This window comes from Triticum aestivum, chromosome 7A (genome assembly GCF_018294505.1).
Source record: "Triticum aestivum cultivar Chinese Spring chromosome 7A, IWGSC CS RefSeq v2.1, whole genome shotgun sequence".
Classification (NCBI taxonomy): Eukaryota; Viridiplantae; Streptophyta; class Magnoliopsida; order Poales; family Poaceae; genus Triticum; species Triticum aestivum.
In genome coordinates this window covers 21396726-21407566 of record NC_057812.1, presented here as the reverse complement: position 1 = coordinate 21407566, position 10841 = coordinate 21396726, and the positions used below count along the sequence as shown (strand labels likewise).

Sequence of the window (10841 nt, the reverse complement as noted above, 5' to 3'; positions counted from 1 at the left end):
TAACGAAAGAAAATAAAAGACAGGTCCACAGGGCCCTAGGCTTGTTCAAATTATCCTTCGTCAGAGATCTGTTATTGACAGGAGTAGCAGATAAACATGTACTCCATAATGTCTTCAGGTTCAGGGGTGACCCTAGAGATTCAAAACGTGTGGTCAATGAATAGGGATAAATAGATACAGGGAGCATTAACCTGTGGAAGGTAGCTAGTTATGTCAGAACAACCAGAACACATAGGCAATACCACAGTTCACATGTTGCTTTGGTGTGGTGCTCCCTGCTACCGGGCCGGCCAAATTGGTTCCTCCTGCTATGAGCCCACCGCGTTCAAGGAAAATGGGCGATGGCCTCAATAAATAAGTAAATAAATAAAATCATGCTTCCTCTTCTTCCCTCAATAAATAAAACCGTGCTTCCTTTTCCATTGTTTTCGAAAAAATAAAATTAAGGACATGTATGTATTGTATAGATGCTGTAGCTGCTATAGTACAGCCCTTTATCTCTGCGTCATCACCCCAACAACATTGTCATGATGATCAAAGTGTGTGCGTCTGCGTGCTCAAAAGAACTGATGTCCAGAGAGTGATCAACACACACAGATGTCCAGAGCAGTAGCAGCCAACTGAACACTGATGAATCACAAGCCAACCCTTTTCTTTTAGATCCACAAGCCAATTCTCTAAAGAGGAAATGAATGGGAACATGATCGAGTCTTTTATTTAACAGACACAGCTGAAATAAGGCGTACATGGTTCACGACGTGAACGCGAGTAGAAGTTCAAACAGGTAATGCAAAGAAATAAGTAGTCTGGAAAATGAAAAGACGACTTGGTCTGAGTCTTACAGCAATAAGTGCAGTCTTTATTACAAGCAAAAGCACGCAAATATTAGCGGAAGTGGCCAACACATGCAGGCAGTGGCAACTGAAGTGAAGAACTGCGTGGGCGAATGAAGGTGGAACTTGAGGGGCATGAGGAACTCAATGCCAGCTGGGACCTCCCTCATGCTGCTGAGGTTGCCTAAGAATAATCTTTCGAGGCTCGTCATGGAACCTTCTTGTATCTTTAGCCGATTCAGATTAGGCAGGTCTCTTAGCCAGAGAACCTTTAGCTTCGGGAACCACCCCGTGAGAAATGTCAGCTGCTCCCCGTTGTATGCTCTGGTGAAACATAGACGCGTCAAATTTGACAACTGAGAAAGGGATGGAAGGGGGTCTTCTCTCAGCTGTGACCAGTATAGAGACAATGAATACAAGTTCTGCCCCCCAACAGCTTGGAAGAGAGGAGACTCATCCAAGGCCCCTTCCGCTAGTCGTCCTCTCAAAACTAGCTTTTGCAGGCTTGGCAGACAGACATTCAACAATAGAACCTCATTCTCGTCACTTGCATTCACACTTAGGTAGGACAAATACTGCATCTGAACTAGAGATTCGCTGATAAGCCCACAGTAAATTCCCTTCACATTCCATAACCTCAAGCTTCTCATTTGCCTCAGCTCCCCTAAATGCCTAAGAGACTCTTCTTGTGCTTCCAATGCTTGCAATGTCTGCAGATTTGTTAGGTTTCCAAGACCATTGGGGATACATACACCACCGCGACATGTAAGCTCTCTCCAAGTCGGATCTATTACTCTCTCAACAAATAAGTGCCTGAGCTTCTTCAGCTTCACAATCCCACTAGGCAACTCATATATATCAGATCCATAAAGGTCCAGTGTCAACAAATTTGAAAGCTTCTGAACAGACTTTGGGAGCATCTTCACTTTTGAATTACGCAAACCCAAATGGCGGAGATTAAAAAGATCTCCAATTGCATCTGGAATCTTCTTGATGGGTAGACCACTTAATTCTAGCACTGTTAAATATCTTGACTCCTTACATAGCAAAGGTATAGTGGTTGATGGCATCCGATTGCATAGTGTAATGACTGTACGAAGTTGGTGTAGACCAGAAATTTGCTGATGTTTGTGGAGTACCAGTCGTCGTCCATTCATCTCAAGAGACCCCCCACATTCATCGTCATAAGTAACACCAATACAATTCTTCTTGCACAAATCAACTGCTAGCTCACGTAAGAGATCATGCATTCTGAATTTCTTCATCCTACCAAAGTGATTCCTTTCAATAAGTTGTAGCATGTTTCTGTCAATCAATTCCTTTAGATATCCTTCTGCCACTTCCTCTAATGTGCTTTCACCCCTCTCCTCGATGAACCCCTCTGCTGTCCATAACCGCACAAGTTGTTTCCTATGTAAAAGATAGTCTTCCGGAAATAGACTGCAGTACAAGAAACAACTTTTCAAGTGTGTTGGAAGGTATATGAAGCTCAAATACAAAACATTCCTTATGTGCTCGAGCCTCAAATTATTAATTGTCTCCCAGCTCAATTGGTCATTTATTCTTCTGCATTCTTCCACAGTTTTCTCACGCGCACGCAAGAGGCTGCCAACTGACACAATAGCAAGAGGCAAGCCTTTGCACTTGCTAGTTATTTCCTCGGACAATGGCTTCAATTTTGTAGGACATTCATGATTTGCATTCCTTGGAAAGGCTTTCTTACAAAAAAGATCCCATGCCTTCTCTTCTGGTAAAGCTTCCAGTCTTAAGATATGTCCTTGAGAGGCAAGTGCAGCAACATCACCTTCCCTTGTTGTGATTATCAGTCTACTACCCTTATCATTATGAATAAGCGTCCCAGACAAATCATCAAATGTTTCCGGAGTCCAAACATCATCGAAAATAATCAAATACTTGTGCTGCTCAAGAAAACTCTTCACCATCTCTTCAAGGCATGTGATGTCCATAGCTGTAGTTTTAGATAGAACAGTGACATTATCTTTGAAAAGTACCTTGCTTATATTCCTCAAGACATCTTCTCTAGAATAAGTTTGAGAGACAGAAACCCAGGCGTGGCATTGGAATTTCTCCCTCACCTTCTTGTACACATTAGCAGCTAAAGCAGTTTTACCAAGACCTCCCATTCCGAGCAGAGCTATCACAGAGCATTCCAGATCATCACCTGCTAACCATTGCTCGAGTTTTTCTCTGTTTTTATCCACCCCCACTAAATCTTCTTCATCAAGGGAGCGTGAAATGTTTGCTAGCTCTTGGGATCTCTTGACAATGTAATTTGAGTTGCTAGTATCCCCGTTGTTTATCATTGGAACCCAGCGATTTTTTGTCTCTGACAAGTGTGAAAGTTCTTTCTCTACTTCCTTCACCTTGAAAGCTATCCGGTTCAAAGAAAGTAGAGATATTGGCTTTTTGAATCCTTTCTTTAGGAAAAAACAACAACCTATATCATGTTCCGGACCAACTAGATATAAGTACTCATTCACCATGTCCTCCATCACATGTGCTACTTTCCGTACCTCCTCCAACCAACCCTTGTATACTTGATTGTTGCGGTTTCGAATGTCCATTTCACATAGAACATCATGCATTACGCGAAGCTCCCTGGCAACACAACGCATGCTGCCCTTTAGCTCTAGTAGTTGTGCCTCAAGATGGCAACGGGGACGAAACCCATCGAGTTTTGCCTTCCCAAACCCATCCCCACGAGAAAATCGTAAACCCGTCCCCGTCCCCATCACCGTGTGCGGGGCTAGTTTTCTGCCCGTCCCCTAAACCCATCGGGTTTCGGGGAACCCACGGGGAACCCACGATAAAATCAAAATATTTAAACAAACATAGTGGCGACAAATAATAACACTTCAACAACAAAACAAGCACATTTCAGCAGCATAACTTGAGTAAATTTCAACAAAAAACAATAGTAGATGGTTCAACAGCTATATAAGTTCTGAAGTAGAACTAATAGTTCACAAATCACTTTAAAGTTGGAATCATCATGGTATCTTTCACATCTCCAAGCCTCCAAACGACCATCTTCAAATCTTCCAATGCCAAATCAAAGTGCCAAGTACTAGGAAAGATCAAAACTCGCTCAAGCTAAAGTTAAACATGAGAAAAATATGCACAAGTCCAAAAACTTTGTCCTTATTCATTGTCAGCATCTATGAGAATCAAATAAGTAGTAACGAACATCTTATGAAATATTGCAACAAGATAATGATAAACTTTATGATGATATGTAAAGAAAGACACACCTTTATATTTGTTTCTTATCCAATCTTGTGAACACATCAAGGCCTCTAAGATTTCGGGGGTAAGATGACTACGGTGATAAAAAAATAATGTAATTTCGCGGGTATTGCCGGGTTTCGGGTTCGGGGACTACTGAAACGGGTGTAAACCCACGAAACGTGTCGGGTTGTATAATGTGCCCAACAACAGCCCCGCGGGGATGAAAAGATGCCCATCCCCGTCCCCTAATAGGGTAAAAACCCACGGGGACGCGGGTTTCGGGGCCCCATTGCCATCTTGAGTTGTGCCCCATACTTCGCAAACTGCATGCTAGCTTGGTCTGCCGCTCCTTTTGCCAAGGCAATTCCAATCTTTTTAATGGCTAGAAGAATAACAATCTCCGCCATTACCTTCTGAGTTTTGCTAATGTCTCGTTGGTTGGTGGCGTCCTAGTTGTATACTTCGCTCAGTATCATCAGAATGATCACTGCAAAATGAAGTGATGTTTAATTAATCTGCAAGTGCATTCTGGTAGTAGTAAGCACTTGCCAACACACTTTAAAACTCTCCAACCATGATGGAAAAGTGAAGTAAGCATAAGTTGTTCACGTAATCCTCCTAAACTCTTATTTCATGTTGTTAACCTATCTAATTCTAGCCCACATGATCCAATGAAACACTTTAAACTCTCCAATCACAATGAAAAAGTTAAATAAACAGTACATTTCCAAGAGATCGTCCCAACCTCTTATTAACTGTTGTTAATGTAGCTAACTCTAACCCACACAATCAAGCAAAGATGTATTTGGAACAAGCAGGTCAATGAGAAATTTAAAACACTTGGGACTGTGCAATAGTCCACTGCGGCAAACTTAATGTTATTAACCACCACAAGTGACAATGAACCAAATGACCAATCGTACATGCTCTTCATATAGGGGCAGCTCATCTTAAAATGTCCCAGATGTTTAAAAATATTGAACCGAGCAAGTCAAAGAGGAAAGATGTATGATATACATGCTAGCTCGCCCGATATGAATATTCTACTTTCAGATAGCTGGCTAATCAATTTTGGTGGGGTGGTTTCTGACATTAGTCCTAAGATGTGGAAAATATTATGCCCACGAAATATTCATATATTCTTGTGGCTGTGTGTTCACAACAAGATACTTACTAGAGATAACCTTGCAAAGAGGATGGAAGTGGAAGATCCTTCATGCTTGATCTGTGCAGAATTTGAAACCGTTCAACACTTGTTGTTTGATTGTGTGGTGGCCCAGCAAGTGTGGAGTATTGTTACAGAAATGTTTAATGTTGATAGAATATCCTGTTTTACAAAAATTATGTCCTTCTGGCATAAACATAAAGAAAAAGCTGTTTTGAATTTGGTAACAATTGCTGCCTTGTGGAGCTTGTGGAGACTAAGAAATGAATTTTGCTTTCAGGGGCGCAAGTGGAAAGATATGAAATGCATTCTTGCAAAACTAAGCTACTTTTTACACCAATGGATGGTTCTCTACGACGATGGGCAGGCGAAGCTTCTACAGAAATGCATCCTGCTGCTGGACAAACATCGTGGGGAACTCCTCCGGATTGCTTGGAAATGAGGCTGGAGGAGGCCAACTGAAGATAGGGGCGATGGAGATGGTGAAGCATCCCTGGAGATCTGATTTGAATTCCATTTTTCTTCGTTTCCTTTCTTTCTGTTGGACCTCTGTAATAATTCGGTTTGGCATGATGCTTTGTTGCCTCGAGACGTAAACTGCTATGTTGGTTGTAGGTTATTCCGGCGAGGGTAGATGCTTTGTAGTATTCAGGTCGTTCGAAAAAACCTTTGTATTCCTGTGACTGGTTGCGGTCTACTTCATTCTATAAAATGGGGCAGGGGGGGGGGGGGGGGGGGGGGGGGTGGTGGCCCTTTCTTTCAAAAAAAAATAGCTGGCTAATGTAACAGGTAACTTTCTCAATATTTATCTAATAATATTTCTAGATGTATGGAGCAAATAATAGGTATAGTTGTTTAATTAAATCAAACTGTTAGTGCATTGTGCTAGTAGCAAGCACTTGCCAAAACACTCCAACCACAAGAGAAACGTGAATTAAGTAGAACCTTTCAAAGTAATCCTCCTACAGTATAATTTCATACTGTTAACCTATCTAACTCTAACCCACATAATCAAACAAAACCATTCTTGCAACATGCCCGTCTGTGAGAATTTTAAAACATTTGGCACTGTGCTATAGTCAACGGAAGCAAACTTCATGTTATTAGCTGACAAGAACGAGTGAACTTGACCAAATAACTAACAATGCATGCTCTGCTTCCCCAAGGGGCAAAGCAAGTTAAAATGCACATAATATTGAAATTTTAACCAACTAAGACAGTGCGGACCAATCTAATTGCAAGGCCGGCTCAGCTCACCAATATGAATATTCTAATTTCAGAGAGTTGGTTAATGTGACAGTTTGGTTTGCTTGGTTCCATATTTTTCTAAACCTCTATCAAATAGTATCGCCAGATGCATGGAGAAATAAATAGGTAGCTGTTGATTAAGCTGCAAGACAGATTTATCCCAATCAAGAAAATGAATGAGACCACCCGAAAAAAAAATGAATGAGAAAACAAGGCTGGGATGCATAGGGGTTATTAATTAAGGGAAACCAATAAATTTGTTGTAACTAAAATGACTTTAAATAAAAGGAGTCGTCAATTTTTTTGACGTGAACAGCAGGAGCTCTGCTTTTGCATTAAAGAAGAATAGAGGTTTTACATGGTTCTGACAAATCCGGACCAGGAATCGTCAATTTCACTTTAGGGGATCCTCACACAAGTATGGTGACTTTAGGAGACCAAAGTTCTCACATTATTGTAAGCACAAAGTTCCCGTGCAGCTCAGGCTACATGAAACCTCTTATCTTCAACCCTCCAGCCTTGCTTTGAGATCCGTACTCTCCAACTAACTTACAACAAGAAGATTTATTTTTTTTGTTTCTCTCAAATGAAACAACATATGAACTTTAAACTTTGCAGATCGAACAAACATTAGAACATCAATTGAGTGCAAGATTAGATGCCCGTCATGTGCTAAGTTTGTCTCAATAACGTGCATCAACTAAAACCTAGATTATTCGTGAATCCAGGGGAAATGCTGGATGGCAAACTAAAACCTGAACATACCTTCATGCTCGCCAGACCTTGGTGTTGTCACAAATTAGGAAGATCGGCCTACCAGGATAAATCTTTATTGTGCTTCGGAAGCTGGAAGAAATGGCAATGCATTAAGTCACAAAGTATAGTAGGCTTGCTAACTTGAAAAGATACATCAGGAGTTCTTTTTTGTTTGCACCAAGGGAGATTTTGTTCTTAATACAACCTAAGATAGCCAGAAAATTAGGAAGGAGAACACACCTGGAAGAAATGGCCTCCTTGTGCATTTCTGAATCTGAAACCGTCCGAATAATCTCATGGATCCTCACCAGAAAACTAGATGATCTGATGGCTTGGCTGTTGAGGTTGTCATTGAAGGTTGACCATGGAGATCCTGAACCGTCATGGAGTCATGGGTGTGGCTGAGAGAGAGTGTGCTAGCTTGTTGCTGATGACAAGTAGCTGGATCTGATCTTTAACTTGACGTGTCCTCCTTGTTCCTTTTACCGGTTATTACTAGCGAACAAAACCATACCTGACCTGTAATGGCAAGGAAAACAACTCATTTTTGCATCGACCTAACTACCTAGGAAGTCGGAATCAAACCAAATTAAGGGCAGCGAACCTGCTGTCTTATAATCGATGTAGATCTGGCCAGATGTGGACCTATAGTGACTCCCTCGTTGTGAGCTTCAGTATCTGAAATCATAAAAACAGCGTCATGGCTTGGTGAGAGTGGGGAACGCTAATTTTGTTGTTGACGCCATTTCAAGAGCCAGCTAGTGGACGTCCAAGTCAAGTCAATGCGTCCTCTTGTGGGTACAGCCTAAGATAGTAAGAAAACTAGAGAAGGACAACACACTACCGGAATCGCACCCTATGCCGACGGCCAGGGCCGTCGGCATATCCCTGAATGGCCGTCGGGACAGGCCTATGCCGACGGCACCCGTCGGCATAGGGCCGTCGGCAACATATCCGTTGGCGTAGCCAGGAATGCCGTCGGCATAGAAAGGCCGTCGGCGTAGCTAGGAATGCCGTCGGCATAGAAAGGCCGTCGGCGCCGTCCGTGTGAGGGGGCACACCCCGGAGACGCGTGCCGCCTCTTCGGACATGCCAGCACACCACCCCGCATGTATGAGGGCCCGATGCGACGCTCGGGTGGCATTGCTACCCCCCCCCCCCCAGGGCCCCCGTCCCGCCTAACCCTGTAGCATTTGACCACGGGATCTAGCCCTTTGACTTTGCACGGACGGGTTTTAACCAGTGGAACTATCGACCCGGTCGTGTTAGGTCAGCCCATACGAACACTTTAGAGCAACATCCGGGCCAAACCCACAGTAAGATCCCCTCCGTGTAGACCCGACGTGTCCGTTTCCCCCCTTCAGGTGCCGGCGGTGGCGCCGTCCGTGTGAGGGGGCACACCCCGGAGACGCGTGCTGCCTCTTCGGACATGCCAGCACACCACCTCGCATGTATGACGGCCCGATGCGACGCTCGGGTGGCATTGCTACCCCCCCAGGGCCCCCGTCCCGCCTAACCCTGTAGCGTTTGACCACGGGATCTAGCCCTTTGACTTTGCACGGACGGGTTTTGACCAGTGGAACTATCCACCCGGGCGTGTTAGGTCAGCCCATACGAACACTTTAGAGCAACATCCGGGCCAAACCCACAGTAAGATCCCCTCCGTGTAGACCCGACGCGTCCGTTTCCCCCCTTCAGGTGCCGGCGGCGGCGCCGTCCGTGTGAGGGGGCACACCCCGAAGACGCGTGCTGCCTCTTCGGACATGCCAGCACACCACCCCGCATGTATGAGGGCCCGGTGCGACGCTCGGGTGGCATTGCTACCCCCCACGGCCCCCGTCCCGCCTAACCCTGTAGTGTTTGAGCACGGGATCTAGCCCTTTGACTTTGCACGGACGGGTTTTGACCAGTGGAACTATCCACCCGGTCCTGTTAGGTCAGCCCATACGAACACTTTAGAGCAATATCCGGGCCAAACCCACAGTAAGATCCCCTCCGTGTAGACCCGACGCGTCCGTTTCCCCCCTCCAGGTGCCGGCGGCGACGCCGTCCGTGTGAGGGGGCACACCCCGGAGACGCGTGCCGCCTCTTCGGACATGCCAGCACACCATCCCACATGTATGAGGGTCCGGTGCGACGCTCGGGTGGCATTGCTACCCCCCCCCCCCACGGCCCCCGTCCCGCCTAACCCTGTAGCGTTTGACCACGGGATCTAGCCCTTTGACTTTGCACGAACGGGTTTTGACCAGTGGAACTATCCTCCCGGTCGTGTTAGGTCAGCCCATACGCTCCGGTGGTATTGCTATCCCCCAGGGCCCCCGTCCCGCCTAACCCTGTAGCGTTTGACCACGGGATCTAGCCCTTTGACTTTGCACGGACGGGTTTTGACCAGTGGAACTATCCTCCCGGTCGTGTTAGGTCAGCCCATACGCTCCGGTGGTATTGCTATCCCCCAGGGCCCCCGTCCCGCCTCTTCAGACATGGCACCACACCGCCCCGCATGTATGAGGGCCCGGTTAGATGGGAGGGTGTACCTGGGGGGTAGCAATGCCGCTAGGTGTTGCTTTGGGCCCTCCTACGGTTGTGAAAGCGTGGTGGCTAGCGCAGGCACCCGGCACGCAGCTCCGGGGTGTGCCCCCCATCTCCGGCGTCGCTGTGGGGCACGGCGCGGCGGCAATAATGTCCGTGAGGGGGGCAATCGATATACCATTTGGGTATGTTTTTTTTGTTAGACAAGGCACATTTATGTTGTGAAAAAACAGGGAAAAGTAAATAAAAATAAGTAAAAAAATAAAAATAAATAAAAAAATAGAGATATGCCGACGGCAAGGCCGTCGGCATACCTGCGCACATGGCGACGGATCGATGACGTGCCTAAGGGCGCGGATCGGTGATGTGGCAACATCCATGGGCCAGACCTATGTCGACGGCCAGGCCGTCGGCATAGATTTGCCACCCCACGGACAGGCGAGCGACGCGGATCGATGACGTGGCGGGCGACGCGGATCGATGACGTGGCGTCTATGCCGACGGCCGCCGTTAGCCCGTCGGCGTAGATTGACGCCGTCAAAAGGCCGTCTCCGTCCGGGTAGCCGGGCCCACGAGCTATGCCGACGGCCACCGTAGGCATATTTCTATCGACGCCGACGGGTGAGCTTTGCCGACGGGGGCCGTCGGCATAGATTGATATACGCTGACGGCTTTTCTATGCCGACGGCCTGGGCTGGGCCTTCCGGATAGGCCAATCTATGCCGATGGGGGCCGTCGGCATAGGTTCGGCCGTCGGCATCGCCAGTTATTCTGGTAGTGACACACCTGGCTCGTAATAGCTTAGACCACCGTGTGCACTTCTGAATCTGAGGCCACCGCAACAATCTCGAAATAAAGAGACCTCATCCATCGCTTGGATGGCCTTACTGTCATTGAAGCTTAACAGTGGAGATCCTGAACCCTCATGGAGCCATGGGTCCTTTTCTTTGTCTGTCAGCGGGAGAGAAAGCAAGCTTACGGTGCTTTGGATGTTAAAATTGGGTATGACTGGGAGTCTGCTAGCAAGCTGTCGATGATGGATTTGGTCTTCAACTTGAGTT

At 46.3% G+C, this 10841-nt stretch overlaps 1 protein-coding gene across 1 annotated transcript; it reads right to left on the bottom strand.

Moving 5' to 3' along the window:
* Positions 1 to 751: 751 nt before the first annotated feature.
* Positions 752 to 4489, bottom strand: LOC123152858 (disease resistance protein RPM1). The gene is made up of 4 exons (XM_044572263.1): positions 4391 to 4489; positions 2451 to 3496; positions 906 to 2273; positions 752 to 806 (listed from the first exon to the last, which is right to left on the bottom strand). Exons 1-4 carry the CDS (start codon positions 4487 to 4489, stop codon positions 752 to 754), a joined length of 2568 nt encoding a protein of 855 aa, XP_044428198.1.
* Between the last annotated feature and the right edge of the window lie 6352 nt (positions 4490 to 10841).